This window comes from Kryptolebias marmoratus, linkage group LG1, assembly GCF_001649575.2.
Source record: "Kryptolebias marmoratus isolate JLee-2015 linkage group LG1, ASM164957v2, whole genome shotgun sequence".
Lineage (NCBI taxonomy): Eukaryota > Metazoa > Chordata > Actinopteri > Cyprinodontiformes > Rivulidae > Kryptolebias > Kryptolebias marmoratus.
Genome location: NC_051430.1, coordinates 15,757,293 through 15,777,334, shown reverse-complemented (window position 1 = coordinate 15,777,334; position 20,042 = coordinate 15,757,293). Strand labels below are relative to the sequence as shown.

The 20,042-nt window shown below is 37.9% G+C and overlaps 1 protein-coding gene across 1 annotated transcript in view; it reads right to left on the bottom strand.

The window, feature by feature from the left end:
• fam172a (family with sequence similarity 172 member A) overlaps positions 1-20,042 on the bottom strand; it is a 143,474-nt gene that overhangs the window by 71,456 nt on the left and 51,976 nt on the right. The window contains exons 7-8 of the mRNA XM_017427964.2: positions 16,359-16,577; positions 5,072-5,191 (exon numbers count right to left, since the gene is read on the bottom strand). Of these exons, the coding sequence (XP_017283453.1) occupies positions 5,072-5,191; positions 16,359-16,577 (339 nt within the window). The remainder of the gene's footprint in view (positions 1-5,071; positions 5,192-16,358; positions 16,578-20,042) is intronic.

The following is a 20,042-nucleotide window of genomic DNA, read 5'->3' as shown; positions in this document are numbered from 1 at the left end:
ATGGGAAGTGTGAGAGCTAAATAATGACTTTGCAAACAAAATTAAAATGACAATGACTTTATTGGGGGTAAAAAAAAGAAACTCACACTTTTAAATCTTAGAGAGAGAGAGAAAACATGCAAAACAAGTAAAACTACTTCTGTCAACGTATAGTGCGACTTGAAAATATGATAATCATGTTATGGTATACTTGCAGAAATGAAGTCCTCAAGGAGTAGAAAAAACACTTTTATATCTACATGTCTTACCTGAAGCATCTTTTTCTACATCTGACACCTGCCACAACACACAAACGCTTACACAAACAAAACCAAGGATGGCAAAGAAATGACTGAATATATTTGTTACAAATTGAAACAGATGGCATTATACAGAAAATGTGTAGACAGCTTTTCAGCAAACACATATAGTGGATGTATAGTGTTTTCAGAGAGGATTCTTAAAATCTGTAACTATGTTTCTGAAGAGCTGCTGTGGCGGCTGGCTGGTTGTCTGGTTGGCACCCACACATTTGTGTACTGGGAGACAGATGCATTCTTACATAAGATCTTATATAATGATGCCCTGTTCTATCCAATAAGAGTGCTCCTTTTTCACTTTCTTAACAGGAAGGTTACAGAAGGTTAGACTCACTCCTCAACAAAAACACCATCACCATTCAGCGAAGAAAAAAGACAAGTTGAGCACATAGTGAGAAAAATGCAGTCCTCAGTCTATCTAACTCTATTCCTTTGTTACAATTCACATTTTTAGGTGGGGTTGTTTGCAGCACCTCAGAGTAGTTGTTGTCTTACCTGCAGTTAGAGAGATTTCAGTTTGAAGAATCAAGTTCTAATACGTGAGTAACAGCTACTCAGAAAAAAAGCCTAATTTGAAGCAAATTTCTATAACTTCTACTGGAAGAGCTGCCAAAGTGTCCTTGGGCAAGAAACTGAACCCAGACTTCCCCCGATATGCTTATTGGTGCAGAAGTGAAAATATAAAAGTGCTGTATATTAAGTGTAAAATATATAACAGAAAAAGACTGTTTCAGTTTCTGTGTGAATGGGTGAATGAGAAACATTGTAAATCACATGGCAGAACTAAGAGAAGGCATTATCTACTGTAAATGTGAACCATTTATCATTTATAATCTAAAATATATTAAACCTAAATAAGGTAAAGCTTTTTGGTTTCTACACCATGTTTTAAACTTGGTAGTTGTGTGAACCAGATATACCAAACAAAGTCCATTTTGCACCTTCCAACTTTCCAACAGGACCAGGTCCTCAGTGTAAATTACAGTCTGATGCAAAAATGATGCCGAGTAAAAAGTTACTATGAAGAATCAGTTTGAAGCACAGAAGCATTTTTGAGGTATGAGTTGATTTAGATGTTGAAACTTTTCTCCTAGGCTGTTCTCTGAGTAAAGGTTAGCTTGACTTACTAATGAGGATTTCTCCTTTGATTCCCCAAACTGAAATCCCTCTGACGGCTGTTGATGTCAGGTAAGACTCTTTAAAAAAATATGAATTCTCACTTTAAGTCACAAATATGTACGGTAATGTAAACAGGAACTTTAACAAGAGTGATTATTTGATGTGTTTGCCATGTGACTGACATTAAGACACAGAAAGAAAGAGATAGTTCACAACCGTTCTTAAAGTCTGTATAATTTGCAGGGATTATAAGATTACTGATGTTAAAACTTAATAATGTGATTGAGTAAATGTGATTCATGTTTCTTTTTAAACTTTACAGCTGACAGAACTGAGGAAAAGAAATAAGAGGGACCAGGCTGACCGAACATCAACGCAGATGTCAGAAAAGAAAGTCCAAGGCAGAGATAGAGAGGGCAGCAATGGATGGATAGAATCTTTGATTGCTAAAGAATGATACAGAGTGAAAAAGATGGAGGCAAAGTAAAGAAGGAACAAACAGCCTTCCCCTGCAGCCTTAAACTCTTTTTTTTCTTGTGCTCTTATTCAAAGGCAGTTAGTTAGTCTTTGATGTATCTATAATTAGTCAGTACACACTGTGAAGTGTTTAAAAAGAATCAAATTGAACTGAAACACTTGAATGCTCGAAACAGTGGCTAACATGCTCTGCAGCAAGGGAAGCAAGCGGGAGAAATTAATGTTGGGCCTTTTGATGTGCTTGATCAGAAACGTATTTATTAACTGCAAAGGGGAACAGTAATTAACCCACAGACAGCTTGTTTTCTCTGGGTCTTTTCGTGTGTCAAATGGTTCATCCCACAAGGCTCTACTCGCCATTTGCCAGCTTGTGCACACACACTTCCTATCCCATCCCACTGGACTACTTCCTCCTCAATTAAGTAGACTGTGTGCATGTGTATGTATATGTGTGTGGGTGTATTGGCTTAAAAACATATGCTTATGAATACCAAAATGCACAGCAACGACACAAATGAAACATATAGTGGCTGATTTACACATGCTTCTACTGCAGACTGAAAGCTTGTTAGAAGAATTTATGTTTTTGATAAAAATCCCCCAAAACTAAAATAGCACTACATAAAAATATATTGTCAAAGTGCAAAGTTCATTTGTGTTACTGTAAATGCAGAAGAGATCATAGTTATGACACAAATAACATTCAGGGAAACCTATTTGAAACATTCTGATGTTATTTTTTTTAATTATATTACATGTACTATACATGCTTATACAGTATACCACACATGTATATATTCACATATAGTATACCCATGTTTATAAAAGGCTTTTTGTATGCCAAAGATGTCAAGTAAAAGAAAGCTGTTGGAAACTCATTGAGGCCATTGCATGCACACATAGACATATGCATAGACAAAGCAAGAGAATGAATCTGAAGGAGACACAGAGAGACAGAAAAATACAAACAGAGAGAATAGTCTTCGTCACACAGTGAGGGAGCCCAGGAGATTGTGAGGCTGTCACGGACAAAACACTGCATGAATATTTAGCAGTCAAATTAAAATTACAAACTACAAAACAAAACAAAAAAAATGGAGTAGGTGAAAGAAAAAAAAGCCAGAAAATATTCCTGGAAACACTAGAGGGACAAGCCCTTCTTACTAGCCACACACATTCATTGCTATTTCTACCTCCTCCACTCCTCCCAAAGAAAAGAAAAAAAGATATGTCCCACATAATATGTGAAATGAAAAAAAAAAACTAGTCATAGATCCACCATATCAAACAACCTAACAAACTAACCATGACCAGTTCCCAAATCATGGAAAGGTTTTCAAACACAGACAGTACATTGTGCTTGTTTAAAGCTAATGCAGTAGAGTTCCTTGCAGTAACAGTATTATAAATCCCACCACAGAAGTACATCAAGTTACAAATATAGCTGGCACTGTGCCAAGCTAGCTATATACAAATGATAGCTGGGATTTCAGATCTCAAAGGTAAATTAGTATTCCTATAATTTCAAAATATGACATTTTATTAACTTGAATAGTTTACTACTCATAAAAGCTTTGATTTATCAACAGTAAATTTAAATTATTTAAATGAATGATAATTCAAAGGATCACTAATTCACAGATTGAGTGAGCATTAGAACTGCAAAAAAGAGTGCCTAGTCTCAATTCTTTTTTAGAGGTATAAGCACTGTTAGTCTAGGAAACATGGCAATAGAAAGTACAATGGGCAGAAGGCAAGCAAATAAAGGCAATATGATGTCTTGTGCAATACTCCACCTACCTACATATTATCCCCTGAATTATTGCAAAACCAACTTTGGGATAGCCACAGAACTAAAGTAGCGATAAATTACATTGAGCTATAAATGAAGACCATGTATACTTATAGATGTCACCAGTATTACCAAACATAAACAGTGCTTTTCATAAAAACTTGACAAAGGATTTAAGGTGATGACTTAGCCTCTAGATTTCTAGATATAAGTTCCAGAGGCATCAGCGGAAAAAGGCTGAAATCATGGAGGCCCCACCTCATGACTTGAAAGATTTCAAACATCTGCTGCTAACATCTTGTTGATTGCTATGACAGGACACATTCAGAGATCTCGGTGAAGTCTGTGCCTCAATGCATCAAAGCTGCTTTGGCAGCTTAGTAAGACCTACAAGTTTGTTTTAAAATAGTAACTGATCCATGTACGATATTTTTGTTTTTATACATTTGAATGATAAACTTAGTACTGAGTAGGAAGTAAATGCAAACATAAACATTACTACTACTTAACAAGACTAAGTGTAAACCTGTCTTGGTAAAGATATGTTAAATGCATACTAAATTATTAATTATTAAATTATTAATAGTTTGTAACTGAATAAAACCATAAAAATCAAGATGTGAATGACTAACATACATCTAAATATGCATCACAATCAAGTTAAAATCTAAAAAAAAGTGAAGTGAAGTGAAGTGAAATTTATAACAGAAAAGACTTTTCACCAGCAAGGCACAAAGTGCTTAAAATCTTTTAAAAGAAAAGGTTTTAAGATAACCCACAAAAGATAGACTGTAGGCTCATTTTGCTGAACTCTAGAGTTATAAAGCCAAAACTCAGGTATAACATTTCCCTCCCAATACTCCCGTGTACTAATAATTCTGTATAATCCACATCACTCCCATCAACTTTCTACCAATCCTCAGTCTATCTACAGGCTCAGAGTCCTACAAGTCCTGCAAAAGATTGAATTTAAAAGCAGTTAAAACACATCCCTAGGTTGTTTTTTTTTTTATCCAGAACTCTTTTCTTCACCTATTTTGGTCCATTTTTTGATGTGAAAACCAAAATCCATAAATAAGGATATACTACACCACTGATTTCTCAGAGGCAACAATTTTACAAAGAAAAATAAACAAATTTGTTTTCTGTCATTTCACTATTTGCCACACTGAGGTAGTTTTATTTAGGGTTGAACAGTGCTTAGGATGTTTGTATAGATATCTATGTTTTAAATATTTTTTTTGCAATTTTTAAATTTTAAAGTTTGTGTGCATATGTAGTGTTTGTGTTTCAGTTGGTAGATGAATCAGTATTAGTGTATTATATGTCGCAATGTGCCTTTTTGTTGGTGGGAGGTAGGATGTTTTAGCAGAAACTAACTCACCAACTCAACGAAAGACAGGCCTCCGTAGCTGTGGGCCATGATAAAGACATTCTTGGCAGCAGCTTTGGACACAAAGTGGTCCCACACGTAGAGCACGTGTTCCTCAGAGGAACCATTTTCCTGTAAGACAAAAACAAAAACCCTTTTATGTCATATCAATAACAAAAAATATAACATTTAGGATAAGTACAACCAAGGAGAATGAAGTACCAATAGAGTTATTAAACTCTGTTGATGCCTTAGTTCCAAGACATCAAAGCCTGAACCCTAGAGGCAACCAAAAAGAGATAAATACAAAAAAGGTGGTGTTAGCCTAAGGTGATTTTAACAAAGAGCCACACTTCAACAGATCAATAAGTCTTGCATATTGCAAATGCCCCAAATGTAAAACTCAATAGTGAGGATGACATAACATTTAAATCTTAATTTGTACCCCACTGCTGAATCGATGGCCCATCTAAACACAAGTAGAGGCATAATGGGAAGACACTAAGGGAAGGTCAAAAGAAAAACAAAAGAAAACAAACAAACAAACAAAAACAGGATAAAAAAATATACACAAAACACACAGAGGCATACTCACAATAACAAAAGAAGCCACCTGCCAATGTGCTCTCATCAATCTCATCTGTATGTATACAGTCGCAAAGACATGCAGGTTCATGTAACTAGAAGACATGTTTAATTAACCTAAGATGTAAGTGCTTATCCAGGGCTGCAGAGAACAATTGTAAAAAGTACTGGCCAGAAAAGGGCACCCGTTAATGAACTTGCAACATTGATCCAAGGCTTTGATTTCCTATCAAACTGTCTGGTTCACATAGAAATCAACAACACATACTCACAAGAGGTTGCTGCACACATGGAGCCATGTTGACTAGAGACACCTGTATCCTCCACTGCAAAACTACACCATATTGTAGATGTATGGAATGCAAATATGATAGCAAACACACACGAGCGGTCTACATTTCGACTAATAAGCATACCTATACATGTAAAATATATTACCTCAAAATAAACAAACACAAGGCCAATGGAGAATGGAGCCTCATCTGTTAATTGAGTGTCAAACTGTTCAATGTGACTCAAAACAAATAATTAGCAATATAAAGTAAAGGACAAAGGGTGTCTCTTTAGAGACTATTCTGTTGCTTTCCATAAATGTGATTGCATTTTAATAAGACAGTGCATTATAACAGAAAGATAATTACTATAACTTTAACTTCCTTAAAGGTGGCACTTGAGGAAGTGTACCACACACACACACATAGACTACATAAAATATGGTTTATCCTCTACTTTTAGAAGAAAGTAAGGAATCATTTGAATTGATGAAACGTTTTGCTTGCCTGCATCTGTGTATACAAGTCTGTGTGTGCTTGTAGTATTTGATGATGTGCTGATGTGTATTTTTGTTGCAGTGTTTGTCTAGAAGTAAATTAACCTGTCAGACTGTTTGTGTTTGCGGCAGTTTAGCATGAGGGGGTTGTAGTGTCGGCGCCGCGGCAACCTCAGTTCACAGAGTGTGATGCAAGAGCGGGCAACTTTGCTACTGCCTGCCCTTCTGCCGTCTGTGCAGTGCATTTGTTTGAGTGCTTGTGTATATGCGCGTGCATATGTGCTTTTCGCTATGAGCGGAGTGGCTGGGTGAAGGAGAGTTGTCTGTCTGAAAGGCTATGACATCAAAGTGCTTTGAAGTCTCCCTTCTTTCTCCTCCACCATGTCACCATTTATTTGTGAGGTTCATTTCATTAGTCTGCCTTCTTACCTCACTGTTCCCCTCTCATCTATTTTCTATTCTTCTTCATTGATGCCACCTGTTTTTCTTCACACTCCTCTGTCACCTCCTCTGTCCCTTACTCTTTAGTGGCAAGTCCTAACATGGGTTTTCTTTTGCACTTTAAAGAGTCTGTACATGTAATCTCTACTTCTTAAATAAATTCAAAATGGACAATATTGTTCCTAGTTGGAGTGCACCAGGGCTACCCTTTATCTCTGATCCTGTTATTGGTGTTCATGGGTGGGATCTCAAGGCACAGTTGTGGAGAGAAGGGTGTCTGTCAGGTTTGGAAATCTTGGGGTCCTTTCTCTGCTTTTTGCAGATAATGTGATTCTGTTGGTGTTTTCAGGCCTTCCGCAAGCACTGAGGCGGTTCACACTCGGCTGTGAACCACCCCAGTGGGATGAGCTAGGATGAGAGTCTGCTCCTCTAAATCTAAGGCCAGTTGCTCAGCAGAAAAGCAAAGCTCTCAATTTACTTTCTATCTACGTTCCAACCCTCTCCTATGGTCATAAGAAATGGCTGAAATAAGCTTTCTCTGTAGGGTGGCCAGGCTCAGTCTTAGAAACAGGGTGAGGAACACTGTCACCCAAGGGGAGGTTGGAGTAAAGAAGCTGCTCCTCCACATCGAAAGGAGTCAGCTAAGGTGGTTCAGGTATCTAATTAGGATGTCTTCTGGGTGACTCTTTCTAGAGGTTTTCTGGGTATGTTTAACTGTAAGGAGACCCCAGGGTAGACACAGAACTTGCTGGAAAAATAATTTATCCTCTCTAGGACAGCCTTGAGATCCCTCAGGAGGACCTGAAGGGTTTCACTCGGAAGGGGAATGAATAGGTTTTTCCCCTTCACCTGTTGCTTCTGCAACCTGAGCACAGATAAGTGGCAAAAATACATACACATAAATATGGACAAATAGATGAGATCAAAAGACCGAAGACTTAGCAGAAATACTCAATAGCCTCTGTCAGAAAACAGTTCCAGGATATGGCTGCAATGACATGCTCCTCTTCAAGCTGCTTCATGGCAAAAAAAAGGCATCTCCAGCCTGGCTTAAAAGTGTTTGCATTGTGACTGCATTTGTATATCTATGTCTATGTGTTTTGTATTTTTTTTGTTATGGATACATTAAACATTTTAAAACAACTGCAGATTTCCCAATCTTCACTGGGAAAAAGAATGTTAATGTGCTCCTGACTCCATCTACCACTTCACACACAAGTGCAAGTTATTGCTTATACCCTCTGAAGCAAAACCAGCATGACTGACTATCTGGCATGGCAATATACTGAATAATCTAAACAACATTAGCATACTGCTGCAATTATTTCATGAGGTTAATTTTCTAAAGAGAAACATACATTCCTGTGAGACCAGCTCTCTGTCACTAGATCTCATCTAGTATCTTAGTTTATTGTGTTTCCAAAGTTTCCTCAGACACATTCCATGTTTTTGTGTGTCTTTGATTGTGAGTGCATCTGCCAGCCTTGTCAGAATAGCAACCCCATTGCACACCTGTTGCCATCTTCGTTCAACCATTGCTATCAGCGGGCATTTGAGGAGGGTTGCTGTTTGTGAATGTGTTTACTGGATTAACAGAAAGCCATATTTTTTTCTCTCAATGCATAGACAATTCTAAAACACAACCACAATAGTTCCAGGGCTAAGAAGTCTTCAGAAGCTGACAGCTAACTAACATAAATCGGTCAATCAAGACAACATTTTACAGAAATTCCTATCAGTGAATAGTCATAAATAAAGTCTACAGGGAGTCAACAGACACAAATGGGATTTTAGCCAAGTTTCTGCCACGTAACCACCAGAACACTGACTATGTGTTAAAAAAAATTGATTGCTCTGCACTGAATGTGCCTTGTAGTTGTCAAGTTTTAGGGGTGTTTCAATTTAGCACTTCGATTTACTTTAAAAACTTGCACTCCACTCAAAAAGCCACGATTGACTGTGACTGCATCCTTGTGCTCACACACACGCGCACAGATACCCAAATAGGGATGCACACAGAGCAAGCGTTGCACACAAGATCTTGTTCCTCAAAAGTAGTTTAGTCTAATGCTTGGCCTGTGTTTATTCACTGTAATGAGAAGCAGGGAGAGCAAAGAAGATGGAGTGCAACAGGAGCCAGAATAACAACACTTCCGCCAACATAAACCCAGTGTCTGACCAATGCAGGAAACAATGATTCTAACAACATCAACACACTCAGACAAACAACCAATTCAGACCTCCCTGCTCTCCTTAATGCTGTTCCTCCTCAGTCACCTAAAAGACAGAAGACTTCAGAAAACAACTGAGGCAGTTGGAATTTCAAAGAAGATTGTGAACAGCATTGACCGGAAAGCATCTAGTGGATGGGAGCCATTATACTTTTTTGCAGTCTTTTACAAACCTTTTAGGGAGAGCCAAAAGTGTCAGGACAGTGTCACGGGATCCTTAAACAGCTTTATTGGGTCTGGACTCTTTTGCTTGGGCAGTGCTGGTTTCAATCTTACAAAAACGTCACTAAGCATTTCAAGGTGCGAGAATGAGAGCTGAAGTAGAAAAAGAAAGTAATAAAAGCACACATCGCATTAAAAAAATATATTCTCAAGTTCTTTCTCGTCAAGTAAGAGAGAAACAAATTATTTAGATTACGCAGAAGTTCTTTTTCTCACTGAGTCACTTGTTTTCACACAAACACACACACGCATAAACTGGCTGACCTATCTCTCAATCTCTCAGTCCCCTCGTGTGTTCAGGCCACACACTGAGTAAACCGACTTGCAGCCTCAGTCATTACAGTCTTTAATATGTCAAGCTCAGCACGGAACAAGATTGTTTTCATTTGGCCTAATGATTAGAAATTAAATAAGCAATGTAGCTAATTACATGTTGGATATTAACAAAGAGGTTATTAGAATGAGTTAGTTTGTGTTTGTTCGTGCACAATTGCATTCTTGTCTCTTTGCATACAATTAAAAAGTGGTCCTGTAAGACACCTGTTTGCAATTGCATTCTAATCAATGCCTGGGACATGTAGTCCTTTGCCATCTCTCTCTCTCTCTCCGTTTCTTTTTTTTTTTTCTTCCCCTCTCGTATTTGTTTCATTCTTTCCAATCTTTAAAGGCAGACGGAGAGCTCAGGCGAGTTGGAAGCTGTCTGGGAGCTGATGGGTCCGCTAGAGCAGGGGAAAGGAAGGTATGGAGCAAATTAGCGGCAGAGATGGGAAAATAATGACTGTGGCATTGTGGGTAATTAGCAGGTATAGCACCTATGGAGAATTGGGAATATAATGATGTGAGAAAGAGACAGAGAGAAGGGAGAATGAGGTGAAAAACGTGTGCAAGACTAACAAGAGGGAGGAAACTAGGTGTGTGTGCATGTGTTTGTGGGCGTGTGTGCGTGCGTGTGTGTGAGACAGAAAAAAATGTATGTGTAGGTGTGTTATTTGACTTTGCAATGAAGGAATATACAGTGTAGGGAGGCTGAGTGAGTGAGTGACACAGAAAGAAAGAAGCAAAACTACAGCGTATGTGTTATCCCACGTGCAGATTAGTGTGCAGAGACTGTATACAATAAAATAGCATGACCTTGGTAGGGTCACTCCGCTCTGACAATATTTGCCAGGGCATTGTTTCAAATCAATAACTCATTAACAAAGTACAAAGGAAGTTGCTGTGGGTTTGTGAGATTCTTTATTAGAAAAGAGCGTCTGTGGGCCAGAGAGGTCATCACTGTGACATCTCAGCTAGCCTCTCTCTGCCGCCCGGATTGTCAGGTGAAATTACTGCGAGTCATTAATTGACATAAGGCAAAGGAGAGCGGGCAGGCAGACAAGGCAGTGTTTGTTCCAGGATGACCCCAAGGGCTGTGTGTGTGTACCTGAGTGTGTGTGCCTGTATGTCTTTATTTGGCTCTGCCTGTATTTACAACAGGCTTGTGTGCAGAGAGAGAAAAAGAGAGAGAGAGAGAGTAAGCAGCAGAGGGGCAGGGAGCTCGGTGGGTGAGGAGGTGTGAGGGAGGGCAGGATGGAAGTGTTTGATGGTTGACCTGACTGGAAGATTGGGAGCAGGGATCTGAGACCGGCAATGCTGGTTCTGCCTTGGTCGAACACACAACTGCACATATACGAGTGCATGAACAGATGTTCTGTACTTCCCAGGACGCATGCTCAGGAATGCTCTCATACACTTAGAAACTTTCAGAAGTCAAATGTGCTAAATTTTACACTGAACTCTAATAGGACATAACCCTGAAGTGCAAAAAGGCCACGCACTGTGGTGTACTTGAATTGTGTCTAAAATACATGAACACACAACCCTTTCACACCCAAGAACAAAAAGAAAATAGCATACAGCCAATTTGTTCTCTGCAGAAAGGAAGTGAGTAGCTTTATACTTCTGGTCATTGACCTCTCCTCTGACCAAGTTCAGAGGTTAATCAAGTTCCTACCTATCCTTGGAAATGCTGAGTCTTACTTCTTGTCAAGATTGCAAGACAAAGGTGAAATAAACTCTGACTGTATAATTCCTTGTGGGCTACAGGTTGGGACAAAAAGGTGAGGGTGACAAAGAGCAAAAATCCAGCCTTGTGTGTCTGTGTCTTAATGTTTATAATCAAGCTTTGGTATGTGTGTGTAGATGTGAAATGTGTGTACTTTATTGAATCCTCTGGACATTTTGTATTGCACTGTGAACATAAGGACACAGACATTCTCTGCACAAACACAGGCCAAGACAAGGACCTCAGCGCCCCCTGCACACAGGTGCACCTGGGAATAATAGTTATGTAGAGGCAAAATGTAAATATTGGATGGAGCTGTCTTTAGAAAACAAACTATGCATGATTCAAAACCAATAGAATGAGACAGTACAACAAATCCTGTTTGTGTTACACTGGCTTCCAAAAATTGAAGACACCCAAAATTAGATTATTTCCAGTACTGAAGAAAGAACAGAAAAAATAAGTTCTCATGCTTTATTCTGTCCAGACAAAACACCCTATATTACTGTAAACAAGTTAACACAACAGACTTAATACCTCAAATTACCATATTAGCTCCAATATTTTTTTCTTCATTGTGGTTTTAATGCATTTCTTTATTCTTGATATTGCCATCAAGTTGAATACATTTGGAGTAATACAAAAAGATTATCCTTAAAACTCTTTTAAAGAAAGAGCCTTATTGTTTATTTGTCTCTAATCATTTAGGTAACCACCAATACTAAAAGCAGAAACATAAAAAAATAAAAGAAAACTATTCCAGTCATTTATAGAAATAAGTGGGGCTTAAAGAAAGGCAAAGCTCTGTTTTTTGTCCTCTTTGCTCGTTTTTTCCCCTTCTTCTTTCCAGGGCCTGCTGGCCTAATCCCAGCCAACCAGCCTTGGGTGAACTCTTTGGAAGCTTCTTAAGCCCATGAATGTGCCTTTTGTTCCTGCCATTCCTCCGCTTGGCTGACAGAAAATAGCTAACTGGATTACTGCTAAAATTCAGAGTAAAGTGAACTCCCAAACTTCTATATGGCTAAGTGCTAAGACAGTGCCCCCCACCGCCAGTTCCCCCTTCGCTATCCTAATCAGCATCCCCCCGATCAGACTTTCTATCCCTCCATGCCTCTCCATGTCCTCCCTTTTTTTTCTTCTCTCCTCTCCCATTATCCCCCTAAACATGGCCGGGTGCTGTGGGATCTGGAGAAGAAGAGAGGAGAGCGATTAGATGAGGTTGAGAGGTTGCACACTATGAACCCAGGGCTAAAAAGTAAGAATCCTAAAAGCAGTTAAGAGCTTATTAATGTGTGTAAGGAAGCGTATTAATCAACTCAACTCCATCAGTGGGTTTTTGTGTGTTTGTGTGTGCACAAACATCCATCTCAGTCTGTCAGAGTTGGATAAAAGAGAGAACTTTCAATTTTACTTTAGGAGTCTGGGCCTAAGTACAGATCAAACCCTAACTATTTTTGTGTTACCTTAGATTTTTGAATATTATATTAAAGGATATAGTTTATGCATACGTGTGTGTGTGTATGCATTCTTCTGAATGCCTATGTGCAGGTGGTCTAGCTGCTCAGCGGGAGTTAGAGTGTGAGGTACGGTGAATAGGGAAACGTTGGAGAGTGTGTGTGTGTGTGTGTCTTTGGTCAATGCAGTTTAAAAAGGAAAAAGATAAAAACAGCCCTGCTAAAGAGGTTTGATTTAATCCACCACCTACCCAGACTAAGTGAGCTAAAGGAGAAAGACGCACACACAAACACACAATTTCAATTTCTTTTTTTGCTCACTTTACTCTTTTGTCGACAAGCATGTGAGTATTTCTGCATATCTGTGCTTCTGTGGGTGTGTATAAGCATGTGACAGCTTACTCCAGGACAAACAGAAGCAGCGCAGTAACACAGTGACGGAGGAGACATGGACAATAAAGACGAGGTCATACACACAAACATCCTTCTCACTTTCAGGTCAAAGGTCAAAATTCAAGAGGCACCAACAGAAAGCTAACCTGCTCACTGATTAATCATTACTCCAAGTACTGCAAATCCTACAGCTAAATACAAGTGTATTTTGCAAAAACAGATTTCAAGCTATTATATTACCTTGTTTCTTTTTATTTATTTAGGTAGGTGGGTGGGTGGAGTTTTAGTACAAATAATTTTGTATTTAATAGTGTGGAGGAGTAAAAAAAAGAGTGTATGTTTTGTCAATATATTGCATAGTTTTAAGTATTAGTAAGTAAAATGTCACAAATTAACTTGACAGAGCACTATAATTACATTTTGTTATTACAAATACCACTATAAGTTTACAATTTTGGAGAATTCAGATTTGTGTACCTCACAATTGATTTACTTTTACTCTTGTTGACACAACACCAAAAGGTAAGAAAAAAAACAGAAACAAGTTATAGCACTTTCACAGTTCAACTCAAAAAAGCTCTTCTAGATAAAAAAAAAGCTTACTCAAGATAACAAAAGATCAAAAAGAGTCATGTTAAGACCCTTTGAGTAGAAGAATAATGTAGGTGCTAAAGCTACAAATTAACAACAGCTTTTAGTTGACTAAGCTTGCTACAAAGAGGGAAAATTATGTGAATGATGTTAGTTATGTGGAAGAGTTGCATTCAATCAATACACTAAACATCCAATGCTTCAGCAAAAAAAGAAAGCTATAAAAGTCAAGTGTCTACAATTTTAACTATTGGGTTAAAACACACAACCAGTTACAGCTGAAAACTATTTTTGAGGTACCAGCATGGATAAGAACTGAGTGGAAACATGAGTAAAATGAGTGGACCAAACAGGAGGCATAAACCAGACTTAAGTTATTCTCCTAAACTGTTGAAGTAGGCTAGCTGCCAAAAAGGTTACAGCTTGTCAGTAATATAGAAATGATTTTGATTCAGCTTAGTCAAGGTCAAACTTGACTTAGATTATTTGCCTTGTCATATGATGAAGAGGCAGTGTTTTTTTTCACACAGTATTAATACGTGAGCAACTGCCCATTCACATATTTTATGTATTTTTACAATACAAATAGCAGCATCCTTTCTCACTGGAGAAAAGTGAGGAATGCAAAAAGTGAGCTCCTCAACTATACTGGATTGAACACTCCAGTTGAAATGTAAAAACACAATAATAAGGACGTCTTGTCACGCACACTGTTGCCCCCTCTTTTCACAACATTTAACACATTTTCAGATCTTTCAAATCATTTTTTTTTTCTCAAGAAAGCATTTTGAGAAAATTGTATCAGCTTCAGACTGCTCATTTGGCCACAGGCAGAGAAAAGCAAAGGTTGCAATAATGTACTGTATTAGCATAATGATAAATATATTTTAGATTTTACCAAACAGAAGCTATAGTAAACTTGACTGAAGTCTACTTAGTAAGTGCAATTATCCAACAGCTGAGGCGGGGATGTGAATGTGAGTGAAATGTGAAACAAGATGAAGGCATTCTGCTGCTTCTGTAATAATGTGCAATGAGAATTAAAAATATAACCATAAATCTGTATTAATTTAGCTGAAATATGTGTCAGTAGATTCACCTACAACATAAAACACTGGCAGCATGATCAAAACTATAGTGCAATCGAGTCTAATCAATACAGAACATAGTATTCTGACTATATTTTTTGCCTTATCATCCAGTCTTACAGTTAGAAATAAAATAAATAAAAATTTTAAAAAAAAACAGACTGAGAGCTGACAATAAAAGCAGGACTGTGTGACATGATGATCATTTACTAAAAACCCAGTGTCAGATACTGTGAAGTAAATTCCTCATGTAAGGAACATGAAAAGGAGTGTGATGGAGTAAGATGCCGCTGTAGCAAATTACACCTTATTAAAGTGTGTATGAAGGTACTGCCAGGGGGTGAGAAAAAAAAAAGCCTGCGTTGACAGCTCACACACCGCCTGTTAGTCCTACAGCAACCCTAACTCCTGTCACAAACCAGAGAGTGACGTCTTTCATACACGGACACACACACACGTACAAATATGAACCAACACCTACTCTCTCTCACACACACACACACACACACACACACACACACACACACACATATATATATATATATATATATATATATATATATAAATACTGTACATTAAATCATTACTGTGATGTTACTGCCATAAAATCAAACAAAACACAGAACATTCTAATCAAGAAACTATCCTTATATGAAATCCAACTAATAAAAACAAAAGTAGATGGATTGATGTAATCCTATTTCTCAAACTCTTACTTAATTTTACTGTCCTACAGGAGTTTGAAACTTGATAAACTTTGTCGGGTGAATTAAAACACAAGATGCCTTTGAAGAGGATGACATTGCTTTCATTGTTGTTCACATTAATTTTGACAATGAAGCTAGATTTATGAGTCATTTTCTTTGTTTGACCACAAGGTAAAGTGGCTGAGCTGGGTGCTTTGAGCCGTGTGTGTGTGCATGATTAGAGTGCATACGGTCAGTGCAGCTGATAAGAATGTTGCAGTGTGTTTGCAGTGTGTGTGTTTTAGAGATAAAAATCCCAGTGGTCAACACGAATGTTGGGCCAGTGCTTCACTGACCAGCCCTTCATCTGAAAGAGAGAAAAAAAAGGGAGGGGAAGAGGGAAAGAGAGGGAGCTAGCCATGTGGTTAACACTTGCTCACTGAGAGGCGACTGGAGCACAGCCAACCTCTTCACACACAGGCTGACCACACAAGAGCCTTTCTTTCTCCCTCTTCCTTCCATCCTCCCTTCATCCCTAGTCATCTAACATATTCTCGCCTCACTCAGCTGCTCCACATACTTCCATACCACTTTTCTATTATCAAAATTTGGCCCAAATTCTTCCTTCAAATTTTCTCACCTATGTCTCTTCTTCCGTCTCCTACAACCCCATAACACTCTTGTCTGCCTCCCCCATCATGCCTGTTTTTGCCAAACATCAATCACTCTGTCGTTTCTTTCCAGCTGTCCAAATTTCATTTCTGTCTCAGTATTCTTTTAACTCCTCCAACTTACCCGTATAGGTATGCGTTCAGTTTCAGCCTCTTTCTGTGGGTTACGGTACTTCTCGTAAAATTCTCTCTTCTTTTTGCCCTCTTGTTCATCTTTGCGCTCCCTCTTTTCAGCCGGTTCGTCTGAGACTTCAGCGGGGGAGTGAATGGGTGACGACTTTGTTGGCTTTTCCACTTCCAAGTAGTTCAGGTTGGGGTTGAGCACCATCACACCATAGCCCTCCTAAAACAGATACAAGTTTGTGTTTCAGAACAACAGCATCAGTTACTGTTTATATGCTTTATAAAGCATCCATGATATTCCATTTGTTTATTACTACTGCTGTTTATGTAGTGTTACATATTTGTATCTTTAAACCTTTTTTTGCTTTACTAGGCAAATTAAAAACAGGTTGGAGGGACAAATAAAATTAAACATGCCCATATAAATTTATTTGTCCTGCAAAGTATTAATAACATATGTATATTTACAGACAGTAAAGCAGACATGTGGCTCAGATCTGTTTTCAACTTTAGATCACACATTAAATTAGATCTGCTTGCTGCTGTTTTGCATTTTAAAGTCTTTAACATGAACATATGAAATTAAACCATTTTTAGTTTGATAAAAAAAAAAACATGTCCTGACTTCAGTCAAATATTTTGTTAAATATATGTATGTTAAAGTAACAGCCTATTATAAATGTCACAATACAACTAGTTCATGTTTTTCATGGAAAAGCTTGGCAATGGATATTTATGAGCAAACAAAATCTTCGCTACATTTAAAAGACAGAATCTTTCATGACTGAAGGAAAGATGCAAATTGCGACTGAAAGAAAGGGCAGTGAATGAGATAAAGGAGAAAGTGTCACTGCGGAGACAAGCCTAAGAAGTAACTGGGGGATTGGAATTCAGCGGTGGTACTTTCAGTCAGTGAGTAGCATTTAGTAACTCCAAAGGCCATGTGTCACTTAATATCAAACCCAATCGATCCTACCAGCACATAGAGTTAGTTTGCTGAAAAGGCATACATATCTGCGTGGATTTGCCTGCAACTGTTTGTGGGTAATTTGCAACATTTTTAGTCAGCACTTCAGATAATTGGTCTACAAAAACAAACATGCAAATATGACATAACTAAGAAAAAGTTTTAACATAATAAAATTACAATGATGTAAAATACAAAAAATAAAGACGGGTTGGGGGCAAAAACAGCACAAAATACCAGTAAAAAGTATAATGTGGAGAAAAAGAAGTTTATCAGAGTGCAAGTCACTTTTTCAACTTTGAACCCATTTTAATTAACTCTGTTTGTTGTCCCAAGCCTTTTGGAAAAAAAGCAGGAAATAAATGGATTCCTGTTTCACTTTGACTGTCCTTTTTTTCACATAACCTCCATTGTGAACATATACACACGCACACACACACACCAGAAAATTTGAAACTTATGGGGGCACGCCTGAGTAAAAACATACAAACACACGCATTGAAAAACACACACCAAGAGTATGTAAGGAATGAGATATGACAAAAAGACCTTTAGGAGATGCTGCTCAGCTTCCTCTCTGTCACACACACTGTCCTCTCATGGCGGCACGTCTTATCTTCTTTAATAAGTGTTAACACAATGTGCTTGTGTTCCGTTGACACAGCATGTGTGTGTGTCCCTCCTGAGTCGACTGACATCAAACCTGCCACACACCCTTTCCCTTAGCACCTGCCGTGTGTTGACAAAGGCAAACTGGCTCTAACAGTAAAATGACACTTTCTCACTTATTAATATTGTAAAATTAGTCTTGTTCTCACTTCCTGTCAAAGTGAGTCGGGCTCTCCCTGCTCTATACATGCTTGTAACATAAAAGCAAATATAAAAGAAAAGAAACTAATTTACCTAATTTAAATTTTTGATGAAAGGACAGATGGATTTGATTTATTTGCAATTTATAAAATTTGTAAAAAACATTAATCTTTTGCCCCAGAATTATTATTATTATTATTATTATTATTATTATTATTATTATTATTATTATTATTATTATTATTATTATTATTCATATAAATCACCAAGTCTATAGTAATTTCAGAAAGTGTTTTACAACTTGATATAAATAACAATAACAAATTGCCCATTTGATAGCTAAATAAATAACGTTTCCAAACCCAGAACTGTGTGTGTTTTTAGAGCAGAAGCAAAGTTGGAGGGGAATCTATTACAAAGACTTAATGAAGACTTAATGAACCAACATCACAGAGACGTCTGTACACAAATATTTAAGTTCAAACAGACAACCACACACACATTTTAGCAAATGAACTGCCAGATGGAAAAGAAGTAAAATTAGAGGAGGAGGGGGGGGGGAGGTAAAAGCTGAGTTTTAGATGGAGATTAAAATGATAAGAAATCCTGAAAGGATGGAATAAATAAATAAAAAGACAGACAGAGAGAGAGAGAGAGATGTATCATGGCCCAGTACACAGTAGAATTGTGCCACTGCCCACTGGTGGTGGACTGAAAACATAACTGACAAGGCCAATTAAGCCAATGGCAACACTATCGTAATTTAAAGTTGTACAGTTAAATTTACACAAAGAACTCTTTCTAAGGACTGTTTGTGTGATATTCTCTATGTAGCACATAAATAAACAAATTCCGAGGAAGGCAAAAAGTTTTAAACTGATTCAGTGTACCTCAGACAACCTCAGTATCAGAGCCAAAATCAACACAATACTGGTAAAGCCAACAAAAACAGAAAATATTTTCACTTTTAAAAGCTGAATTGAAGGCAGAGTAGTTATAAGGGATGCATTATATTGTATAGGTACTCATCAAAGTGCTGCATATGTCACATATTCTTGTTTTTTTCTTTACCCTAATCCTGGTTTGCAAAGGGCAAAAGTTAATGGTTTAGCACAACCAATGCACGTGTTGGGATGTGAACCCTGCGGCCTCTAAACATGTTCAGTCTTACCCTAACCCTCTACTCTCCCCAGCTTTAAACACACTGTTAACATCATGATCCCCAGTTCCTCACCATTAATGCCCTTATCCCTTCCTTAAGAAAAGCAAATACATCTCATAAACTTAATAGTGCTAACCCCTTCAGCTATCCAGTCACCCAGAAGAACATTGCTGTAAAGACAACCAGTGTCATTGGTGTGCTTAGTCTGGAAGATCAGGGCCAACAAGATCACCTCAGTGTCGGAAGCCATCATTCATTTGAACACTAAGAGGCCTACAGTGGTGTCAGGACAACCCTGCTCTCGCTGTCTGGTCACTTCCTACTCCTATTCTTCTCTGCATCAATCAGACTGAGAATGTTGAAGTTCATACTTTTTTGAATGTTTTACAAAAGTAAAATTACTTAATGAAGAATATTTTTTTTTATGAAAAATACTATAAAACATAAAACATATTACCACTATTACTAAGAATACATGCTGTGAATTGCCAGCTAGAAATAACAAATTAAATGAAAAATAAATCTTCACATAAAAACAAGCTTTCCAACTGAAAGCAGAATGTCTTTTACTAAATTTATCTCAACAAGATTTAGTTTCTGATTCTACCAGCCCCGAGGCCCCACCACACACACTCACACCCACACCCACACGCACACACACACACACACTCAATAATCTGATCTTTGTTTTGTGACGTGCTGTCAACGTGTGAATCTTACACAGATGCCGATGGCAAACTTTGGGT